This window comes from Schistosoma mansoni, chromosome 4 (assembly GCF_000237925.1).
Source record: "Schistosoma mansoni strain Puerto Rico chromosome 4, complete genome".
NCBI classification, from domain to species: domain Eukaryota; kingdom Metazoa; phylum Platyhelminthes; class Trematoda; order Strigeidida; family Schistosomatidae; genus Schistosoma; species Schistosoma mansoni.
In genome coordinates this window covers 9,504,381-9,530,332 of record NC_031498.1, presented here as the reverse complement: position 1 = coordinate 9,530,332, position 25,952 = coordinate 9,504,381, and the positions used below count along the sequence as shown (strand labels likewise).

The window sequence follows — 25,952 nt, the reverse complement described above, 5'->3', positions numbered from 1 at the left end:
GCGATTGACAATACTCAGCATTGAAATATTTGTAAGATTACAATAATTCTGTGACTAAAACTATGGACCAGTATGGTCAGATTATAAACTTTCCACCCTCCACTTCAACATTTTTTAGATTGTGCAGACTTATAAAAAACAGACCAGCAAAACGGCCCATTCATTTTTACTTGATTTGTTTGGTCAGTATATCCCTTAATGTTCAAATAAATACGCAAACAACAGAGTGAAGAATGTATGATAATTAGAAGTATTTGAATTGTAGTATAAACTAGTAATCCCAGGAATAACGCAATGTAATCAAGAAGTATTAGATAAGCCCGAACGAATGTATTGTATTTGGAATTCAAAATTACAACAGTCATCAATACGAAGAAGTCATTGATTTATTTAAACATCACATCCGCCACAGCTCGAATTGAAGTGTAAGTGTCTGTAATCGATTGTTTGTCTTCTTCTTAAGTTCATCCTACATCTGTCCGACGGTGTATTGAGTGTACACTCTGTATTATCTGGGTTCTAGAATTGTATACAATCAGCATGCCGGCTTTGTAGTGAAACCATTGATATTTAGAATTTGCATCATGGACTTTCCAACAATATCCTCCCCCACGAAATAATGTTGGGTCCTTGATTCGCAATGTTTTAGCCAATATGACGTTCCCAATTTGCATTATCTTCTCAAATCTTACGCATCGACTACTGCATGTGAGTATTTGGGAATAAACACTGATATATGATTTGAGGTATTCCATCATGTGACTTTGACTTGAATAAAAATCATGATACATATACTTTTTGTTATTCATATTAGAATATACAGATGGATATGCATTGATATATGTAATTAACACATGTGATTTAACTAGGCTTGATTTACCTGCGAAACAATCGAATAGAAAACATTCATCTGCCTCATATTCATTAGGATAATCTTGGACTTGATTTGGATTCTCTGTCTGCGCAAACTTCACATCTGGGCAAGCTGGTTCTCTGATTATTTCGGTAAATTTTGCTATCCCCTCTGATTCATTATGCCCCTGACTAGGGATTCTATTCAACATACATTGTTCGTGAGAGTATCCAATATCTGATACAATAACATCAGAAATATGACTACAATTCGACTCATTCGGAACATATTTTTCACATTCATTAGGAATATCATTAGAGATAAATTGATTGTGAGGACCACTGACACTTGATATGATATCAGAATTCGATTTCTCTGAAATATTTTCATCAAATTGATTAAGAGTTTCATTCGAGAATAATGGATCATCAGGGAATTCAGCATCTACCAAAACTGAATTTGGTTTTTGATCATGACTTGACTCATTCAGGATTCTGTTCTCAGAGTTGTAAGAAATTCCATCAGAAGTATGTGAATTATTACGACAAACCATATTTGGTACAATAACATGAGAAATCCGATAAGTTTGTTGACTAAAAATTTTTGTCTCACAATGATTCTGGGTTTCATTCAACTCTGGACTGTTATATGACGTTATACTACTTCTAGATAAAGATAACTGATCATTGGAAGCATCCATCTTAGCATTACTTTCAGCGAAATGAACCATGGTATTACAAACTGACTGAATGTGTCCAGTTATACCACATTTAAAGCATTTAGAATTACGAAATATACATGAATTACATGGATGAAACTTGCCGCAGAACAAGCATTTACTAAACTCGTGCTCATCATCATGGACTGTTTCACAGCTCAATGAAGTATTATCTGAATAACTTTGATTACGCATCGAACTGCGACGACTTATTAAAGTGGAATTCCTGAAGTTCTGGAGAGTCATTTTATCGGATTTTTCTCTCTTACCGCATCCGGAATTTGTATACTTTATATGATCCAACAGTAGTTGCTTGAGAGTTGCATAGGGGAGTGAAATCGGTTTGTCTGGAAGTGCCAAAATCTTTATAAGGCTGTATGCTTCTTTCCCGATGAATGTAAGGAAATGGGCCACAATATTAAAATCCTCATCGTCTTCCTTGGTCATAGCCCAGATTTCGAACCTCTCCATGTACTCCTCAAAAGCATTAAAACCTGAATTTATATCCAACCGTTCCATTACAGGCTCAATCGCGACGCCAATATGATAATTAGAAGTATTTGAATTGTAGTATAAACTAGTAATCCCAGGAATAACGCAATGTAATCAAGAAGTATTAGATAAGCCCGAACGAATGTATTGTATTTGGAATTCAAAATTACAACAGTCATCAATACGAAGAAGTCATTGATTTATTTAAACATCACAGAATGGTTCTACACCTAGGCTCTGGTGTATTTTAAAAGATTTTCCACATATTATGAAACTGAAGAGTTTCTAGTCATAACGTTAACTTAGAAAATATGAACATCAATTGGGGATATTTGATTAACTTTGCTTGCGTTAAACATTGAAGACATAAATTACTTATTCTTGAGACCAGATTTTATCATTTGGTAAATTTATGACTTGAGAAGGTGTTTCGCTGTCGTAAAACTTCATTAGGAGAAGAAAATTTCACAAGCACTTTGCAGAAACTACGAAATGTTGATTAGATCTTACAGAATATTGTAAATTACTGGCCTAAGACTGCGTGCTACTATTCGAAATGCCTATCGATCATTTTAAGGTAATGACACTGTCCTGTTTTTAAATAATAAAGCCCCATTTTAAGAAGTACATTTAGAGAGTTTGTTTTCCTATTCTTTTTTCCGTTTCAAAACACGCAACCTTGGAAAAATACAACTCAGTCCAAAATCTTGAGATATTCTGATTCATTCACAATGAGATGCGAAACGACGTAATATGCGTACTTAAAAATCCCTTTCAGACGAGTTGATTGATAAATAGTGTACGAAACTGGAGTTATTCAGCCATAAGCAACAGTAATGTATCTGATTCGTGGTTGCAAGTAGAATTGTGTATCCATAAATTTGCGATAAAAAAAATTGGAGCTCTAATTCTTTTAGGAAAGCCAGTTATAGTCACTTTCAGGTGAATTTCGATAAGTATATATTCAATAAGCAACTGACTTTGTTTCACTTTAATGATCCAACATCTGGTAAATGGAAGTAGTTTAGAAGAACAGCTGAGTCCTTGTTTTGTCATTTCTTTGAACTTGTAATTGAATTTTATCCAGGGATTGAATTAAAGTGATATGAAATGAAGTTTCTAAAGGTCCATTGGTTTTTTAGGAATTGTAGAACTACCTTGTTGAATACTAATATTTAGAAGGATGAAACTCACAGTCATTTTAACCACCAGTTTAGTATTACTTAAAATGAACAATATAGACTGCACTGACTGGTATTCCAGTGATTTTTGGAGCACAGTTGATTATCGATTTACGAAATATTTATTACTGTCTATGTTTACTCTAATTATATAGTTGGCTTAAGATGAACACACACACATGTCTCCTATCGCTGGTTTGATCATAAAGGCATATTTCTAGCTAGAACGATAACGTTTCCTTTTTAGTGGGTTTACTTGTTTTGTCACATAAAAATATCATTCTATTAGCAGATAAAAGGTATCACTAATCCCCAATAACACTTGAATCTAAAATCATTGATATTATTATAGTTACTCAACCATATTGCATTATTACGTGGATATTCACAAAAAGTCAGTTATTTTTTTAAAGATATTCAGATTAGTTGGAAAACTTTTCATCCTGCCAGAAATAAGTCTCCAAGAGAACACATTCATAGTTGAACTTTGTTAAGCAATGTCTATCAAGTGATATCATCCTGAAAATACAGTAAAATACAATTTATTATTTATCCAAAGATTCTAAAAAAATGTTTTTGGAAGATATATATTGATATGATACTCAATTTATTAAGTAAATGCATGTTTCAGGGAATAATGAATGGAATTTTATCACTTCTTTATTCTTTTTAACATAAATGAAACTGATTTTTGCAAAAACTTCAGTAAAGATTTATAACATTATTATGTTAATGTCGACCATTAATGTACATGCCGTACAGAATTAAAAAGTTTGTGAGTTTATATACTGTATTTCTGTATGACATCAATTACTAGTGATTAAAAATTTTCAGGATTGAAGGAGTTTATTCCTCTAGTTACGATTCGAAACATGCTGACAAGTTATCGTGGAAGTGATAAAGTTGTGCTTAGTTCATATAACCATTTTTTAAAGACTTTTATGCATTTATTTTGTATTAGATTTTCAAAAGCAGTCGTTCAGAAATGATTAATCCAGGATTAACACTGTTTAATAGTTATTTGTAAGTCAGATTTGAATCCACTGAGAAGTGTCATTTTACTCACTGGGTGAAAACATATCTTGATGATGAGTACATATTAACACGAAACTTAGGTTTATGACATTCTACTGATCACTTACTGTGTTAATCTCACTACTATGCAAGTAATTTAGAACTGCTAACAACATATTCCAGAGTTGTTATATTGTTTTTAATTCTCAATTAAACATTTTATTGTTATACTTATTCTTGAAAAACTATTCTGAATCCATTCAACTATCTAACATGATTTACAAAACACTTAACAGTGTCCCGTACATAATAAAACAACTTGATTTATTTCATATTATAGACTGGTATTGTAGTTTGGCTCAAACTATTATAAAACTATGATCTTCACAAGTGAATAATCAAGGAAATCTTTTAAGTTTATGGGATAGAATAATTTGTTTAACAATGATGATGAAAAACAAGATTTTTCCAAGGGCATGTTTAGATGTTATATTGTTAATATAAGTAACTGTTTCGAAATATTTCTATCTAATTTTAGGTCCATGTTACTGTCAATTGGTTTGCTTTGTTAAAATCACAAACAACATTTTAATATTGTTATAATTCATGATCTTATGAGAATTTTGTTTCGAAAAAAACTAACTCCATTAGTTACTAACTTTCAAGTAAATGTGAACAATAGTTGCGAATCATATGATGTAAAGACAAGCGATAATTTGGAAAATACGAAATCTTGTAAAGTAGAATATACAAATTCAACTGAAAAGGATATCGTATCAGGTAGGTTGAACAATCTGGGACTAGTTTCATTCAACGTAATGAATAATAGTTTTGCAGTCCAAAATGAGCTTGATTTGAAATTTTCTTTAACAAATACTGATTCTTTTGCAAATAGTATAAAGGTAGATATTGTGTTTGGTCTTAGCGTTTTATGAAGTTGTGAAATTGAATTCTAGTAGTGATAACCAAGTTAGTTAGTTTCTGTTACAATTATAACCACTAATATAATAAATAATTCATATCTGTGAGATAATTATCAATTCAACGTGTATCAACCAAGCATATACACACCATTTTGAATCTTAATAAATAATAGGGGAATTAATGTGGGTTTATGTTGGTTAATAAGTAAAAACGTTTTTATACAGATAGAATAAATATATGACTGGAAAAAGAATTTTTGAGACTGTCTGAACTATTCAAACCTTAGCAACTCAAAATGTACAACTTCCTCTGTAAACTCAGTTGGAGGACAGTTATATTGATTCATAAACAATCGTCCGGAAGATAGTAATTTATACTTTTTGTGACTTATTAATTGAAGGGATCTGAAATCTGATACTTTCCAAAATTATTCGATGAGGTTTTTCAAGACATGAATTTCTAGTTTAATAAAACTGAAATAAATAATAACTTAAGAATTCTAAAACAGTATAAAATGGTATCACTTAGTTTTCTATGGTTCTTAAAATGATATCACGATGATATGTGACAAAAATTATTTTAAAATAGTAAACTATGCCGAACATCTAGGATCATGCAATTTTCATAAAGTATTACACAACAACAGTGAAAGATAGTAAACCCAGTTCTTCAAAGCATTTATGATCGTATGTTTTAAGAACACTTATGAATACGATTATTACTTTTAGTTTCAAATACGATCTATAAGGTGATTAGGTATATATATGGAGATAAGTAATTAAATAGACAAGTATTTTAGGATCCGTTTGTCAAATGATATTGAGCTTAAACTTGTGCCATAAACTAGATTAATCAAGCGTTTAACATATTTCTGAATCTTTTTGTTTATCATTGATACCTTAAAATTTTCATAACTTTTCCGTTCAACTGTTGGCTACAATTTTCGATATATGATGTGATCAGAAAAAGTGTTATATTGCTATCATATATGAATAAGCAGATACCTTCTGCTAAAGAGGGATCGGACTCAAAGGTAACTGACTGACAAGTGAGAAGAATCTATGATCAGTGCTGAGCAGTCAATTGTCAGCAGAAATACATCAAATAGACTTTTAAGTAGTTGTTTTATTATAGCCGTGTTGTTTAGCTAAAAATTTCATTAATTGAATGTTATATTTTGAGTGATTGGTCAAAAACACCCATTCAGCCAACGTTTTACAATCAAATGTTTCAAATAATCATAAAGAAGATTATAATCTTAATTGTTGTGAACAAATAAATTCCATCGATCAAAAGATCGCTATTTAGTGAGTTAATTCGTCCAAACATTTCTAGTAAGGTTGCCGGTTTAAAGAAATATAACATAAATGATCATGTCAAATGTAAATAATCTATTAGAGATTAACCAATTCATGTTTAAAACTCAATTGAGAGCTGTAAGACAGTCAAAATAAAAAAGAAGAATTCGACTGACTAATCATTACTTCAGTTACATATTAAAAGCCTTCAATATTGCATTCACATATTGTTACATGGAAGATTTTAATAAATACATCGTTAAACTATCTTTTCCTGATAATAATGTATACAAAATAATTAAGTAGTGACAAGCATATTTCAAGCTAAATTTATTAACGACCTGTAACTTATCATTTCAAAGTTATAAATTCATTCGAAGTTATTTCTTCCGGTACTGAAAAATTTAACAGTTTAGACAAAAATCAAAATTTCTTCACATTGATTACATAAAATTACTTTTAACACAAAGTGAACTACAATAATTTTTAATCAAAATATTAATTATTTAATAGTTGAATTCATGAGTCAGTTAAAGCTAGACCACCATGGAAAACCTGGAAGCATTGGATGGTCGTTTCGTTTTAGTATGGGACTCCTCAGCAGTGCGCATTCACGATCCCGCTACGCGGGATTAGAACCCAGAACCTATCGATTCCGCGTGCGAAAGCCTAACCTCTAGATAACTGAGTTGACATCCAATGATGTTTATGTCTAGCTTCAACCGATCCACTAAATTGCGCCACTGTGCACCATTGTCCTCAGTAAGTTACTATCTCACAACAGATCTGGTTGAACTCCACTCCATACTAGGACGAAACAGCCGTCCAGTGCTTCCAGGTTTTCCTTGGCGGTCTAGCTCCAATTGACTCATGCTTTCAACTATGAAAAATACTGAAATCTCCATAAAACCCCTTCTGATATCAATAATTTGTTTACTTTTTTTATGCTGAAATTTTAGATTCTCAATCATCAAGTCTAGATGATAATTCACCTTCTCATCTTTTACCAATCCATAATAATGAAAAGAATAATTTGATAAAAGGTAAAAACGATGAAAACAAACTCAATGAAGATCTATCTTGTTTAACTGAACCAAATTTATATGAAAAAGAGAATGCATCAAACCACTTTAATAATGAATCTTTAATAAATACTACCAAATGTTTAAATGAACCAAAATTAAAAAGACATGAAAATTATTCCTTGGAAACAGTAGAAAAGATCAATAAAATAATATCTGATAAAAGGGAATTCATAAAAGAAGTTTCACAAACTCATGATTCAAAATTATTCAATTTTCCTATTATAAAAAATAATGAAAATAGATTATTAAGACGGATTAAAACTGAACGTCATTGTAATAATGTACAATTTAATATCATTGAAAAAAATTGCCAACTATCAACAGAACGTTTAAAAATAGCTAAAGATGAAGTTGATGAAGCAATAAAAGTATGTTTATTATTGTTGTTTGAAAAAAATTTTGTCATTTAAATTATATAATAATTATTATAGAATTGTGTAGATTGTTGAGTTTCATTGGAATCATGAACTAATCAAAAAGCTCGTTTGACTTTTGCCAACTTACGTCACCTATGGCAAAGACGAGATATCCGTCTATCAATTAAGGGACGAGTATGCTGTGCAGCAGTTCGTTCTGTTCTAATTTACGGCTGTGAAACGTTGCCACTAAGGGTAGAAGATACTCGTACGTTATTAGTAATTGATCACAGATGTCTTAGAAATATTTCCAGCATCTGATGGGATCACCGGGTAAGTAATAGTGAGTTTAGACGCAGGGTATTAGGGAATGATGGTAAATCTGTTGATGGCGTTATGAATCTTCGTCGACTGAGATGGTTGGGCCACGTATCACGCGTGCCTGAACACCGGTTACTAAGACGCTCAATGCTGACTAGTGTAGGGGATGGTTGGAAAAGAGTGAGGGGCGACCAAACCAAAACGTGGCATCAGTGCTTGAAGTCACTAACTTCTAGTCTGAGCCATGTTGGTAGGTGCAGACTACTTGGTTGGGGTTCGCGTGATCATCGTAACCAATGGTTGGAGACTCTGTGTGACATGGCTCAGAATCGATCACAATGGCGTAGGTGTATACACTTTTTATCTTCCCTTAAACCTTGAGATTAAAATTGCTTCACAACTTCCTTCCTATACTATATCCTTATATACGACCTATCTTTTATATACTACCACCACTAAATTAACTATTTCTATGAATCCGGTGTTTATCTTGTTGTGCTAACGAGGTATGGCAACTTGGACCGATGCATAAATGTGCCTGGTCCAACGTTGTAGCTGACTAACTGACTGAAAACAAAACGACTGTCCAGTGCTTCTGGGTTTTTAATAGTAGTCTAACGTTGCACATTTCGTGATTTCAGTGAAACTCAACAATTCTCATAACTCTGTATGAATTATTATCATATGCTCACTAGTGACTAACTTCGGGAGTAAATTCTCGGAGTTCTAGTGAGAAAGCGTGACCAGTAAAGTTTAGCTGTGTCGGTTATGAGACAGTTATTCACTGAAAACGGTGGAAAATGGTAGCACAATATCGTGAAGTGGTTGGGGATAGAGAATAACATCTTTAGATCCCGACTCGGTGGTCTAGGGGTAAAGCGTTCGTGAGCGATACCGAAAGTTCTGGGTTCGATTCTTGCGTGTGGCGTCGTGGATTTACACTACTTAGAAGTCCCATATTAGTATAGAACGGCCATCCAGTGCCTCCAAGTCTTCAATTGCGGTCTAACATTGATCGGTTCATGAGTTCAGTGCAGATTATATAATACTGAGTATATGGTCAGTTTTTTTAATTACTGATAATGATATATAATTCTTTACAATTAATATTACCTTATTGAATAAAATAAAATGATATATATGACAATATAGGCACATAACATTATTTTTTCTACGGAAACAAATGCATCCTTTCAGGTTCTCATATTTTACATTATTATAGAAAGAAGAAAATCCAAATAACAGTAATGTATTTCAGTTAAATCAGTAAATAAACAACAGGAAATACATTGAATCAAATCATTTAATCAGATGTAAGGAAGTTCAGTATGAAATAAAATAAGTAAACACCCATTATTTATTTTTAATTCATTGTTCCATTTTAAAAAAACATTATTACTTCAGTTACTGGTAAGACATATCAAACTATCAGTAGTATGTTATGTTTCTTCTCGACCACGAAGCTACTTTAAAATACTAATTAAGCAACGAACTTGTATGAATGCCTTACAAAGTCATAATTTACCGGTAACTTAAATAATAGTCTTGATTATTGTGTAAGATGAAAATAATACGTACAATAATTTACTAATTTCCTGTTCATATTAAATAGAGTCGAAAAATATTTTCTATCCTTGGTCCTTATAATCGTATAAGAAAAGCATTACGAACTCGTGGATGGATTGAGAAATTTGATGTCAATATTGGACCACCAGGACAAACTACACAGGAATCAAAGAAAACTATACGATCAATTACTAATGTAAAAACTGTACGAAATTCCAATTCATCTTCGAATGATACAACACTAGAAGATTCTGAAGATGGAGATTCAGATGATGATGTGAATGCTGTGAACGAGGGTATGCTTCTTTCCATATTATTAAGCAGTTTTCATCAGTGATTATTTTGCCCTAGCGTCTGAAATAGCTCGAAACCTATGACCTTGTTATCCCATTATACAAGAATGATTGAAATAATACTCATATTTTTCTTAGGTTACCGAAATGGCACCTACTGTTTAACTGAGAAAAGCAGTCCCATGAACAAATATTGGAAGATATGATAACTATGTCATAGTTTAATTTTTACGAAGATGGTTTTTCATCAGAAGTGGAAATCAACTGAGTAAACATCATAAATCGAGAATCATTAGACAACATTTTCTTCATAGTTTGGGGCTTTCCAGTGGCGTACTTAAAACCTATTGCTTTACGACATTTTTTTAGACCGTAAGGATTCATGAACCAATATATATATTGTATCCACGGTATTGCTGTACAGATGACTATTGGTTCTAACAGTATAAATAACAGATAATTTAATTCAAAATAGTATAAAAGTATAATAATTAATTAACTGAACAGATTAAGATCAAAAGTAAAACTTTACCAGAGTAATTTGTCAACCGTAGATATCTGAAAGATACATGTTAATCTTAAATTAACAAAATCTGATTTCACTAGTGTTTTGGTAAGATAATAGATCTTCAAATTTCAGCCTCAATATTCTCCTAATTTATACATTCTAACAGGTTTCTTGATAAAATGTAATTATCAAATCAGTTGATTAATTTTACATAGCGTTGAACACCTCACGGAATATTTGTTTTCAAACGTAACCTATACTGCCCCCAAATGCCCTGGTACGGCCGAGAGTGGGGAGAGTCAGATCTCCCTCTCGAAATGCTCTCACATGACCACGCGTATATAGTCTCTGCCAGGGAAGTCCTACTCACTGCCTTCTCGTGACTGAGCTGTTGTTTACGAAATTGAGAGGACGAAGAGCAAATGTCCGGCGCTTTAACCGGGTTGGTGGACCCTCCGTGTCCACCTAGGGTAATTGGAAAAACCTGGTTCCAAACCAGTGGTGCACATGAGCTTCAGGATCCCGAGGGAACAAATGGCGTATGAATCAACCGTTGGTCACTGGCTACCATGGGATTGCATCTCCTCACGATGCTCCACTGCCTTGTGGATTAGACCTTTAGGTCAAAGGCTCCGGGTGTGGCCCCCTAAGAAAATCACCTGCTTCAGTTTGGGCACCTTGGCAGTATCACAGCCTTCACATAAATCAAATGAGATTTGTGCGGCGCATATATATTTGATGCCCCTTTGTACCAATATTTATGTGTTTAAATAAATAAAATAACCTATACTAATTTTGTTTTGGTTTTGGTGTGTTTATATTCAATAAAAAAGTGGTAATTAAATAATTAGTTAATATTTGGTATTTCTAAATATTTCCTTCACTACAATGCATCAAATCTAACAGAAAAACAACGTGTTCAACCGTGGGAAGAAGATAATGGATACTATGGATTATTGGTAGGTGTGACCTTATTTTAATGAGAATAGAACTAGTAAAATATGATTAGAGTGATTTTGTCCTTAGAATTTGTTGTGTTACGGCCAATAACATATGTATTTGCAAGAGAGACTACTTTAAAAAAAGCGGCGTATGTAGTGCTCTGCTGATGGATACATAAATTATGGGGTTGATGAACGCCTTAAACTCCAACATTGAGATCTGTTTCACAACTTAACTGGTAATTTTTAATAACTCATTGTGATAAAATATACTGGTAAGTAGATAACAACTTTTCTATTAAAACAGCCATTATTTCTATGATCATTAATGATATATTTTGTTACAGTAAGGGATTTTCAGCACCAGTTGAGTAATATACTAGTAAATGTCTCTTTAATACATAATTAAATTGTAATTACTCAAAAATTCTATTTCAGTAATATATTTTGAAGCACTGGACGGCCGTTTTGTCCTAGTGTGGGACTCTTCTATATCATGGAAAATTATAACAATATTCTACTCAAGCTTGAGTATGAACTATTACCCACAGAGATTTTAAGAATTCGAAATTGAAGTTCTGTAAATAAATTAATATCTATGAGATAATGATTTGATTAAATCTTATTCAAGTTCAATTTCGATTGAATTCACTGGAAATACTAATATTCCTTGGTAGAAAGCTGAATATTTTTAATGATTGCAGAGACATAAACATACATCACTTATAAGAAGCATATTATTTTTACTATTGTCTTCAAACTATTTTTATGCTGAATAGGGAACTATAACTTTCAAGCGATTAAAATAACCTTTTACAATCTAACGCCTAAACTTATATTGACACTTCATATATAACGAATGAACTCTATATCTATGTGTTAATTTTGTTAAGATTACGAAGAGTTGTAAATGAGACAGTTTATCGAGTGAAAAAGATACAACCACTGTGGTTAATAATTATGAATAATTTAAGTAGTTAATTGTTAGTCTGTTAACAAATCTCTGATTTACAGTTTTCATATTATTAATACTTATATCGTTCAACTAGTAGAACAGGAGAAGTTAGAACGGAGTTCGGATTAGTGGCTCGGTGTTTGAAAGTCGTGTTCTTTAGCTTCTACACCAATGCTTCATAATAACAATAAAACTATGAAATGATGAGTGTAATGTATGATAAGTAACCCCTTTTTCAACTAAACATAACTGCTTATTGTCAGTATAGGGTTGTAGAGATTGTTGAATGTCACTGGAATCATGAGCTTATCTAAGTTAGAAAACCATTGAAACCCTAGAAGTACTGACTGTCGGTTTTTCCCTGGTACGGGACTACTAGGAAGTACGCATCTAATAACAAGTGAAGCTAAAACGTGTCGGATGTGAAGGTAATATCCACTTAAGACAATGGAAGATGGTCGAGAAATATCATGAATTACTTGAAGTTAAACTTGTAAGCTATTGGATCCATGCTTAATGGTTTAGAGCTTCATCGTTTGTTCACGAGACTGAGTGTCCTGGGTCCGACTTCTGGTTGCGGTGGGGTGTTTCTAAGTTTTTATTGGTCGTCCAACTTAAATAGGTTGGTGATTTCAAAAATAATTGTTTATATATTTCTATCCTTGTAACGAAAAATATCAATTTCGATTTTCAAAATATCTTTATTTTTGTACTGTTTTAGTCACGTATGGTTCGTTCAGAGTTGCCAAGATTTATTTGGTCATTACGTAAAAATCAAGTTGATTTTCATAATCTTCAAAAAGATCAAATTATTAATCATCATAGTGGTGCACCATTTACAACTAAAGTAAGTAATTATGCATTTATTCATTTAGTTGTTGATAAAAGTTTGATACTTTTCATTGAGTTTTAGTGTTCAATATATATATATATATATATATATATATATATATATATATGATTAATTTGTAAGTGGATGATGTTAAAACAATCCTACTGGATCTATGTGAAACGCTCATCCTTAAAATCTCTAATAATAATCATGTATTAAATCTTAATTTGTAGTAATGTTTACATTTTCATTCAAGTGTACTATCTTCTCATCAGCAAATGTGATGTCGTTTGAAGCGAAAGGTACTTTGTTCGAATCCCAGAGTGAACATCAACTCTGAGATGCAGGTACAACCAATTGACGAGTCCCAAGTAGGACGAAACACGCATCCTGTATTCCACTGCTAGCCAATATCCATCTTTGCATATGATGCTTGTGAATTAGGGCTATATTGAGGCAATACGCACAGTATGTACATATGCCAATAAGAGACTAACCAGTTGCAGTCCTAAGCATCAATGGGTAGAATCAAACAAACAATACTAAGTGAATTTATACTTTCCTGTCTGTATTCAGTAATTTACATTTTATATACGATAATGAATATCGTGTAAATAAATAAAATTATCAATGATTGAACGAGGATTTGACTCAAACAACAAAAAAAAGAGAAATTCTTACAATAAATGGAAAACAAAAAAACAGTTCCACCAAATGATCAATAAAAAAATTTAATGAGATTCATGGCACACCCAATTTTTTATTCGATAGAAAGAAAAGTAATAAAAACTATTAATTTTTAATAAAAATAATTTTATCGAATTTATTTCCAAGTGTAATTTTTTCTACTATTTTTTGGTATCTATGACCACTGACAAAATGTGATAATGAAAAAATTTTTATTTTAATAAAATATACATTTAGTTGAGATCATGAGTCAATTGAAGCTAGACCACCATGGAAAACCTGGAAGCACTGGATGGTCGTTTCGTTCTATTGTGGGACTCCTCAGCAGTGCGAATCCAAGATACCGCCTAACGAGACTTGAACCTAGGACCTACCAGTTTCGCGCCAGAGCACTTAACCGACAGACCACTAAGCCGGTATCCAACGGTGTTAATGTCTAACTTCAACCGATCCACAAAATTGAGCAACCGTTCACTAATTGTCTTCAGTGAGTTGATATCTCACATCAGACCTGGTTGAACTCCAATGGTTACTGCTCAATTATATAAAATTACTAAAATCTCCACAAAACCCCCTTCTGAAAATATACATTTATTCACTTATTGTTTAAATCATAATACTAGAAATGAGTTACTGACTTTGATCTGTTTCTGAGTATTTCCTTTATTGAGCCTTGGTTAAAGTGTTCAATGAACAAAGAAAGTACTTATTTATTATCAATGAAATGTATATTACAGAATATGAACGCCCAAAAATTACAAACCATAAACATAAAGTTAATAGGCTTATAACTTACTATGTATTTAATTTGCGATCCTGTTTCTATTCACTCAGTTATTACCTTACATTATAATTACATCTTATTTGGTGCTATCTAGATCTTCTTTTTCTGTTGAAACAAAAAGCAACCATGTATTAAGTATAATTACAAAATAAACAGTAAATCAATCTGGTTTACTGTGTGACTTTTTATGGATAAAAATATTCATATATCTCAAATAATTTTTAAATTAGATTAAATTAGTTACATAAATTCTGTTATGAATTTAAAAAATAAGGAAGGCCGTAGGCTAATTTGTTGTGGTCTTATGTCCGGCTTTTTATCACGTGAATTATCCACCAATCGATATACGACTTTTCCGATCTTAGCACTGTGCCAAATCAATGACGTTCAACTGGTATGAGCAGTCTAGTGCCTTTATTGGTCCTTTGTCTGCCAAGCCCCTCCAATTGAGTCCAAAAACACCAATTGCAGCTTCTACTATGCGAATCATTTATTTCAAGCATACTCGGTTTATATACCAGACAGAGAAACTGCATCATACCATAAAATAGAAAAAAATATTTGTACAAAATCAAGCCAGATGTGGCTGTGGACGTGGGAGACAGTAATCAAATAAACTGATTATAATTTAGGAACAGTAATTCGTATAATAATAATCCACAGGTCAAAATGAAGCTTATAATAAGATGAATATAGATATACATAATTTAATTACTCAATAGTTAAACCAGAAGAATATATATAGAATAATCGTCCATTAATAGGTCCCGGAAATTACCCGTACTTATGTCTTCGCTAGGATATAACAAATTCAAAAAGACAAATAGAACTCAGTAACTATTCCGTTTTATCATCTGAATGATGATTATACAGTATTATTAACTAAATAAAATTAAAAATGTGAACGACCTAACTTTGACTAAGTGATTGATTAGTATCAAAATTGTCCCAAGACTTGGATAGTTTATATCAAATCCTGGATGAAAACGTTGATTTATACTAATGAATGATCAAAATTGAGACTTGTCAGTCGCTTAGTGACTTTTTCAATTGTTGTTAGTTCATAGTGAAAACCTGTATTCAAATATTATGAAATCTCTACAAAATCACTTTAAATAACTCTGATATTCTTAACGTATGCTTTTTGGAAATTTATTTCTGAATAAATATTCAGATTCAAATAGTCTAAATGGTTTTGTCAAACACGTACATTCTGAATTAGGAAAGTTTGGATCGAGTAATTTGAGATCATGTATGAATTTATGGGCTGATGATAACTTAAAGTAAGAAGTATTTCGATTCTACTGTTATATTCATCAATTCATGCTGAAAATAAAAAGAGTTATCGCAATTAAGAGTCATTATTATTTCTTATTACCAATGAAGTTATTATTTCTCATTAATAGACTTCTTAAGATCATACTCTCATTTAATTTGTTTAGTATATAAAACATTTCATTATACCTCTTAAATAACAATTTGATTTTTATAGTTAAAATCAGGGACTGACCGTAGACAACTATTGAGAATTGAGGAAAAATGGACAACTGTTTTGTCCTAGTATGGGACCCCTCAGAAATGATTGCTTCACTGGAGATGGGACGGTGGACCTTTGGTTTCGGGCTCGAGTGATAAACCTTTAGATCACTGAGCTAACATCAAATACTTCCTGGTTTTCAATAGTTGTTTCACTAATATAAGTTCATGAATTTAACCATCAAATTCAAAAATATTCATAAACTCCCTATAGTAGTGATAATTTTGTATTACTTGATGGTATTATCGATCTAATTTAGGTTGGACTATGTAAACAATTACGTCAAATAAGATGGTTTGCTGACTGTAATGCTGATTACTTTTTTCCGCGTTGTTTTATTATCAGTGAAGAAGAAGATCGGCAATCTTTCATAAGTAAGTTCTATTACGAACATACCATTCTATCAAAAGTTATGACTTATCATATTTCCAGTGTGAGTCAACAACACATTAATCTATCTTTAAAACTATTACTCTAGTACAAGTTTATTTTTCAGACCATGAACTAAGCGTAAATCTTTGCTGTTCCTATGATCTTTACGTTAAGAATTTCATGACAAAAATGTCTTTTAGACTGTTAGGTTAGTTCATTTAAGTTTTTAGATTGTTCGAAAAATGAGAATGGCGTTTTCTTCTTTTTAAATGAATAAAGCTAAAAACATAAGACAATAGATTTCAATTCAGTAGTTTGAAGATATTTTTGGAAATCATAAGGCCTAACTGTTCATTAAATACTAGTCTCAGAAATTTATGCATGATTGCCTTCTAACTAAGATATTAAGAACTATACTGTCTTCACACTATTCATCAATATTAGTTTTCATGTCTCAGTTCGTACGTCTCCAAATTAGGTAGCGACGGAAACCAATCTGTGAATATTTGCATTTCATAAGGTAATGATTATTGGTAAAATTTGATGCTACCATCTCATGGATGATTGAATTCAACCCAGAAATTTTTTTGATATACCTACTAGATCTAATGTCAATTAAATTAGTTAATTTTGATAACTTAGTGAGCTTTTTAGAAAACGTCACACAAATTATGTCTGACAAAATGGAAATTGCCTAACTTATAAACTAAGACCCCTATATATATATATATAAGTTTAAGTTGTCTCTTCGTCAACATTGTGGATTGGATTTGATCGGTCTCTTTTAATATATATATATTCTTAACTGATTGTCTCAATAATAAATTTACTTGTAAGTTTTAGTAAATTTGGATAAATGCGATGGATTCTATAGCTAATCTCAGTGAGACCATAATTTGCAGACAAACCAATCAGAGTTAGAATAATAGGTCTTGGATTTTGGCGCGAAATTCATTCATCCATTTTGCTAAATGACGTTTTTCATTTTATCTGATATCAGTTCGTGATGAAAACCCTAAATCTAATTCCTAACCCTATAAATTATAGTCCTAATTCTTCACACTGGTTTATAACCCTGATTTAGCTCTCGTAAGTAGGTGAACATTCTCAAGGTCACCACGGGATCGCTCACAGGTCGTCCACAAATTATAGTCTCACCTTAATTTCAGTTCAACTTCACTAAAGACTGATTATTTATTTTATTGTTAATAACTAACCTTCACATTTTCATTGTTTTCCTACCGTAGATGATTTTAGATTAACAGCATGTTTATCCATCGTAAAAATGATTGCAAATCTAATTTCCGACGTTAATCAATTAGACTCATTTGTGGTTCGGTCCAATCCTGAAATTGTTTATGATATGAATAATGTAGGTGAGACTAATGAAAATGTAAATGCTACAAAGAATTCTAACGTTCTGGAAATTGAAGGTTCCCCAAATATTGATTTATCTAGAGAGAATTCTTTATCTTTTTTAAATAACACAATATCCTATAAAAAAGTTTGGAATATAAGTGAGTTTATTGATTTCATTAGCTCCTTGGATGATTTTTCACTTGTTGACAATTCTTAATAATTGTCTATATCTTGTGAAATTATTTCAAAGAAGGTATATTATAATTATGATCTTCTATTTCTTGTCTCCAAGTTCTTTGAAGTAAACTAATTACATTTGATGAGTATATATTAGTATTTCGTAAATATTTCTCCATATTAAATTCACTTGGTATTGTTAGTTTGAATCTACCCATATATGTCTAGAGCTCCAATTGATCAGTCTCTTATTGGCATATGTGTATACAGTGCGTATTGTCTCGATATAGCCTTAATTCACAAGCATTATAAACAAAGATTGATAGTAGATAGCAATGGAATCCAGGACGCGTGTTGGGATTCGTCAACTGGATGTACCTGCATCTCAGAGTTGATATCCACATCAATGGGAAGATTTAAACAAACAACACCAGGTAAATTTAAACTTCACCTCATTGCACAATCTAGTGGCTATCAGGACTCAGTAGCTAAGTGGATAAGGTGATGGTGTTTGAAGTGGACGGTACTGGACTCGAGTTTTGGAGTGAACATCAACTGTGTGATGCAGGTACATTCAGCCGACAAGTCCCTAATAGGACGAAACGTGCGTCCTGGATTCGACTGCTGGCCACTATCCATCTTTGCTTATAAGTATGCAAATTGTACCGAATAATCGGTTACTTTTTACATAAAATAAAATCATATTGTATAACTAAAACTAAGTAATAAAAAATATTCAAGAGTAATTTCTGTCAGTCAAAAAAATAAAAAAATAAACAAAGATAGATTTTATCTGGCAACTTTCTAATTCAGTCATTAAATAACAATCAGAAATAATGTGTTATATCGATTGCCTGGGTGCCCAGTTATTATATATGACGTTATGATCCCCGTCAATCAGAGAGGAGTGAATTATCGATCAGAGCAATGATACACGAGAAACCGTATGAGCAGTCTAAAGTACTTATCAGTCCTGCTTTCTTCCTAGCCCAGACAGTTAAGTCCAGAACACCAATAACAGCCTCTACAATATAAATCACTATTCTCAAAACATACTGGGTTCATATACCAATCAAACTGACCACATCGTACCATAAAATAGAAAATAACATTTGTACAAGATTCAGCCAAATGTGACTGTGAATAGGGGGAACAGTAATTGATAGACTGGGTATAACTCAGGAATAGTAAATCGTACAGTAATAGTCTATGGGTCAAAAAAACTTCCTAATAAAAGGAACATGAATATGAATAGATAAGTTACTTAGCAGTTATAAAATAGGAAATATACCGATCATATTGGTCCATAAATAGTCTTCAGGGTTACCATTCACAATTCTCTTCGGGATATAAATGTCAGATTAATGAATAGTTATTATCCATGAATTTCATCATTAGAAACTATTTTCTTAAACAATCTTATCTTTCAATTGAAATGTATTACTTTTTTTATCTACTGAAATACATATTTCCTGTATTATTTTTATGAAAGTTAAAATGTTAAAGTTTAAAAGTGTACTCATCCTAATAAATGGCATCTCTATCAATAGTATACGTACTGTTTGACTAATTTGTAAATGAAAAAAGTCAACTGTACCGTACTCTGACAATGAAAGATTTGTATTTTTTTATCATCGAACGAATTGGTTTGATCGTTTTTTTTCAAAGATAAACTATCTTATTGAGTGTTTTAACGATAAGGTATTGACTTAGGTGAATTCAGTTAACTCTCATTGTGTTATATTCAAATGATAGGCTTTATCTGATTACTACATACAGCCTGAAGCACAGCTTATTACAAATGACATCTAACTTTCGAATGATTCGTTGTCGTTATAAGTTATGTAGAAATGTCAACAATTTCATTATTTATGACTGGTATGATAGTTCATGATAGTTCACTTCTAGTTAATTGTATTGAGTATACCGTTGTATGTGAGTTATCCAGTAACTTTGTTAAAGTTGTATAATTAAGTTGTTTTTTTTACTTCTTTTCTGCCTAATTCAGATTTAGCACCAAGCGACTTATTGAACAGTTTTGAAATCCCAGATGAAATTATAGAATTTTCTATCTTTCAATGTCAAGAATTTCTTAAGACCAAGTATCATGAGGACCTTGACAAGTCAAGTAAAGTATGTTTCTTGTTTATTTAAGGAAAATAATGTTTTTTATGCATCCAAATACATGCATCAATGTCTCATATAGAATCATCGTTCTCTGTTAACGATTTATGTATAAACATATTGTTTCATTAAATAACAATCCTATTTTTCTAGCCGGTGGCTTGGTTTCTGATATTAGTTCATCCAGGAGTTTGGGTCTCGTAAGCAACCAACATTAGGATACATAGTATCATTCAACATTATCCATCGATCGATATTCCATTCATTCGTTTTGAAGAGTACAAACTTCGTTTATTCATCTATTCATCAGAATTCTCTATCATACTGTAAAAACCCATTATCATTATTATTGATATCTCATTGTAAGATGGAATTATGTCAAATCGACCATGACTAAATGAATAGTTCAATTAATAATGATGGTCCTGCCACATTAGTCTTTCTCTTACCATGTGAACCGGAAACCGTATAAGATTTGTGTTGGTTTCTCGATAGTATTAAACCGTCATTCATTTTAATGGCTTTATATTCATTCTGCTGAAATTACTTACTTATGCCTGTTACTCATCGTGGAGCATAGGCTGACAACCAGGATTTTCCGACCTGCTGTCCTGGAATTCTATTGAAATAGCAAATGAATATTGATAGACCGGAGATAAATAGTCGTAGAACGTACCATTAATCGACAGATCTAGTAGAATTCCACAAAATTCTTAAATTATTTCTTTTAAATTACATGCAGAAATATTATCTAACAGTTAGTTTAATACAATTTGTGTATGCAGAATTGTTGCTATAGTGAAAATATAAACAAAACTTGTTTCTGTTGATGTCACTGATTTACAGGACAGAATTGTTTCTTAGTTTCGTTGTTCTATCAACTAATAAGTTGAAAATTATGTGAAGAGTCCACTTTTAGATAATGCCTAAATTAATTTTTTAACAATATTATTTTCAATGTACTGTAATCACTTTAAACGTTACCTTTTTTTATTACATTGGTTTATTAAAATATGTGATAACTTTTGTACTAAACTGGCGGATACGAAAAGTCCACCTAGGGGAGTTGGAAAACCCTGATTAAAAACCAATGGTACACATGGGCTCCAGTATCCTGAGGGAACAAATGGTGTATGAACCAATCGTCGATCACCGGCTACCATGGGACTGCATCTCCTTACGATGCTCCACTGCCTTGTGGATCAGACCTTTAGGTCAAAGGCTGTGGACGTGGCCCCCTAAGAAAACCACCTACTTTGGTCTGGGCACCTTGGCAGTATCACAGCTCTCACACAAATCAAATGAGATTTGTGCGGCGCATATATATCTGATGCCCCTTTGTACCAATATTTATGTGTTTAAATAAATAAATAAACTGAATGAAATGATTTAGAAATGTTATGTACCTCTTAAGTTTAAAAACGAAATAAGCATTTCTAAAACTGCTAAATACTAATATTTCCATCGAACAGTTGAATGACATTTATTGGTTAAACTTTTACGCCATTATTTTAAAAGATTCTGTGTTGGAAAAATAGTTTTTTTAATGCTAAAAATGCCAATTCACTTTTTATTAAGATATAGTATAAGTGACATAGCTTGTTCTTTATTGATCGTGTCTTGTATGAATTAAAAATCTTGAAAAAAAGAAGAGTAATTGGTAAGTCGTTAGGTCAATGGAGCTTCGTAATTGGATGAAAAATTCTATGTAAATCAAGATGCTAGCTAAATATGTAATTGAAGGGGGGGATGGTAAGATCTTTTAGTAAGCAGGAGTTAGAATTGTATTCAAAGTAATGATTTCTAAATTTACAATCTAATCCTCTATCCTACAGTGTTACAAAACCAATCTCCTTCAGAAATCTAATTTTACAGATCAAACATACGGCTATTGAACCGACAGTTCGTTGATGATTAGTTTAAATCTAATTAGGATGTTAGGTTACTTGAATTTATTGCTTCCACATCCTTGTAAAAGTTCCATGATCAAGTAAATCGAATTGACTTATGTAGTAAATCATTTACTAACAATTACAATTTAGTCTTTTAGTTTTTAGGATTTCAACGAAACGCTTCTACTTGGCTGATCTCACTGGCGGTAAATATTTGTATTAGTTACTTATATTTATATCCATACAAAAAAGACGTGGTGACTAAGATTATATAAAAAAATTTATTTTATCGGTAGATTTAATCCAAAAAAACACTCAACTATTGCTACATTTGATTTTATGCATATTGAATTATTTCACTGTATGTAAAGGATAGTTTATGAAGAAAAGGATTAGATTTAATTTGAGTCTCTTCTTCAATAAAGAGTCCAGTCCAAAAATTATTACATTTAGATTTATAATTAAAGTTACAATCAGTCCCAAGAATGCGAAGTGTAAATTGTCCCTGAATAGATTTCAACCTGAATTTATCCTTTATGTGGACTCTACTAAGAATAAACGTGCAGTATTCTATTCTATACATCGAAATACGTAATTCATTGTTATAGAGGTTACAAATTATGTAACCTATAAAACGTTAGGACTTGAAGGTTTGTTTCGAGACCTGTTCTGTGAAGGGCGAATTGTAAGAGTACCTAAGTCCTAAGTCCACCACTGTATGTAGCTTAAATAACACCGTATCATTTATAGTAAAATCTAAGTTGAGTGGTTTATTACTGAGGCATATTTATCCACATTTAGTTGTGTTAAACTCCAACTGTTATTCTGAGAACAACTAGGCTACCTTGTTAAGTTCCATACTGATGTAATTTTGAATATTGTTCAGCTCATGAGGAAGAAAATACGCTACTTTAAGATCATCTGCATAGAGAATAGGCTTACCTATATTCATATATTCATATCAATAATCCAAAAAGTGGTCAGGCATACAACAAGATATACCGTTTAAAATCATATCATATTGAATCTAAGATTACTTGCACAATAAAACAAAATTTTTAGTGTTGAATTAATTAATTTGAATGAGTTTCTTTATTTTAAATGAAACTGTAGGTTTAATGACCAGAATAAATGTGAAAAGAGTGTATTGAAGAAAAAAGAGGAGTTCCTCATTCATTTATCAGTATTTTAATATTGAAAATTTATTTATTTATTTAAACACATAAATATTGATACAAGGGGCACCAGATATATATGCGCCGCACAAATCTCATTTGATTTGTGAAAGGGCTATGATACTGTCCAGGTACCCAAACTGAAGCAGGTGGTTTTCTTAGGGAGCCACACCCGGTGCCTTTGACCTAAAGGTCTGATCCACAAGGCATTGGAACAACGTCAGGAGATGCAGTCCCATGGTAGCCGGTGATCGACGATTGGTTCATACACCATTTGTTCCCTCAGGATACTGGAGCCCATGTGTACCATTGGTTTTTAATCAGGGTTTTCCAACTCCCCTAGGTGGACTTTCCGTATCCACCAACCCGGTTAAAGCGCCGCACATTCGCTTTTCGTTCTCTCAGTTTCGTAAACAACAGTAATGCCACGAGAACGCAGTGAATAGGACTTCCCTGGAAGAGGCTATATGTGCGTGACCATGTGAGAGCATTTCGAGAAGGAGAGAGGACTCTCCCCACTCTCGGTCGTACCAGGGTATTTGGGGGAAATATTGAAAATATATTCAAACTATCAGATAGAAGTTTTTCTCTCAATCTTCACTTTGATTGTAGCAGTGTATTAGCACCATTTTAACAAAAACTAAAATAATGAAATCATACAACTACCTAAATTTAAAATATTTTTGGTAGACTAGTGTATAGTTAAATAGATTTTTTACAAATGTGATATTAGTGTGACATTTGACTAATTTGGTCTTCAATTTCAACAACATGTTAATTAGAAGGAAGGATAAGTCAGTTCATAAAATATAATAATCTATTCTCTTGAAGAATATTTTGATCATTTTCATGGGTTTTACCATTAGACTGGCAGTCTGCTTAAACATCTAGGCTACCTGTTCCTGTCATCTAGATATTTCAACAAGTTATCTAATTTTGTTTGTTTTAATACATCATTATGGCTATTAATCGCATAAGCTATTGGGGTGTGTTTCTGAAAAGTGTACAACCTTTCGTTGTACAAGTTACAAAAGGCCTAATCAGAGATATTGTGGGTGCTGGCAACATGCAACGAAAAGAATGTACATCATTTAGATGTCAACTGACTGGACTGCGAACATCTAACTGGCGATCAGTCAATATTTATCGTCAAGATCGACGAAGAATTAAGAAACGGAAACATGTTCAAATGCTTTGTGCTGAGAATTCTATATTGTATCAGAAATATAATATTGAACAAAGCTAATAATAATAAATAATGTGATTTATCTGTTTACTTTTACAGCATTCATTTTCTTCTGAATATCCTTGGGATAAATTTTTATCTTGGTATTATCAAATAATAAAGTGAGCAATAGTTTACTTATTTTTCTTTTTGTTAACAAATATGAGTAAATTATCCATTGATCTTCAAGTATTTCAGATATATTTCTCTATAAACCGTCGACATTTTGTAATTTTTAAAACATATAATAATTAGGAACGTTATACATCAGTTTTATGTAGGTGTGTAAATATAGTTTATAGTTTTCGATACAACAGAATAATCATAGTTGAAACGTTCTGATCATTGATTAGTTTGACTTGGGATATCACGACCTACTTCGAGGAATCCATTCTATGGTTAGTCATGAAACCTTAAGATAGCAGTTTACGAAGATTATTGTTTCATATTACAAATTGATTAGTTACTAATGGTTATGTGTGAAACTGAAATGGTTTGGTTCGGCCCAAGGAAGAAGACAATCACCAAAAACACAAGAAGATTTATTTAAAACTTAAACATTATATTCAAAACAACATCTTAGTACTCTCATCTACATTCATATATGATTTATAGATATTACTGGCTAGATTTGTATAACTAAGAATATTACATTCCTGAAACTATGAAAATTTAATCAAATGTTATGCTAAACGGTTGTTCCAGGTTGTATCCCTTTGTTGGGTAGTGAGTACATACAGATGAGAAGTTCCAAAACTAACAAGCGAAATCTTCCAATGATAAAGTATTTCGCAGTTGACGTCAGTTAGAGTTAAAATCCAAAGTCAAAGGGAATACTTTTTCACAAAATTCCTATCAAAATTATACAACACATTTATTAGTTACCAAAAAAAGTAGTTTAACATGTAAATAAAAAATAACCGAAAGTTATTTATATGGCGAAAGATCGAAGAGATATAATCTACATGTAAGTGTTGTTCAGTAACTTAATTCATATTCAAAGAAAAACACACTGCTTATATTGTTGGGGCCATCCTGAAAATTTTTCGCAATAGACATGACAAGCTCAGGAAACATTAAGAAGCATTTTATCCAATCAGCGTTTGATTAGAAGTTTTGCTAGAAACATCACGAAAATGAAAAGTCACATGTAGAGTTTCTGATTGGCTGATTTCTACACTGCTACTATGTTTAGTAGTATTCCAGAATTTTCATCAGTAAAACCCAAGGACTTCTAAAATACTATATAAACCCTATAATTTCTGTATATAAATGAACCTTTA

The 25,952-nt window shown here is 31.9% G+C and overlaps 1 protein-coding gene across 1 annotated transcript in view; it reads left to right on the top strand.

Annotated features, from left to right (window-relative positions):
- Positions 1–4,872: 4,872 nt before the first annotated feature.
- Positions 4,873–25,952, top strand: part of Smp_158370 (tubulin tyrosine ligase-related) — a gene marked incomplete at both ends in the record, with an annotated part of 42,039 nt that continues 20,959 nt past the window's right edge. The window contains 8 exons of the mRNA XM_018796756.1: positions 4,873–5,038; positions 7,461–7,933; positions 9,855–10,104; positions 11,516–11,568; positions 13,227–13,352; positions 16,605–16,719; positions 17,965–18,234; positions 20,262–20,381. Of these exons, the coding sequence (XP_018651866.1) occupies positions 4,873–5,038; positions 7,461–7,933; positions 9,855–10,104; positions 11,516–11,568; positions 13,227–13,352; positions 16,605–16,719; positions 17,965–18,234; positions 20,262–20,381 (1,573 nt within the window). The remainder of the gene's footprint in view (positions 5,039–7,460; positions 7,934–9,854; positions 10,105–11,515; positions 11,569–13,226; positions 13,353–16,604; positions 16,720–17,964; positions 18,235–20,261; positions 20,382–25,952) is intronic.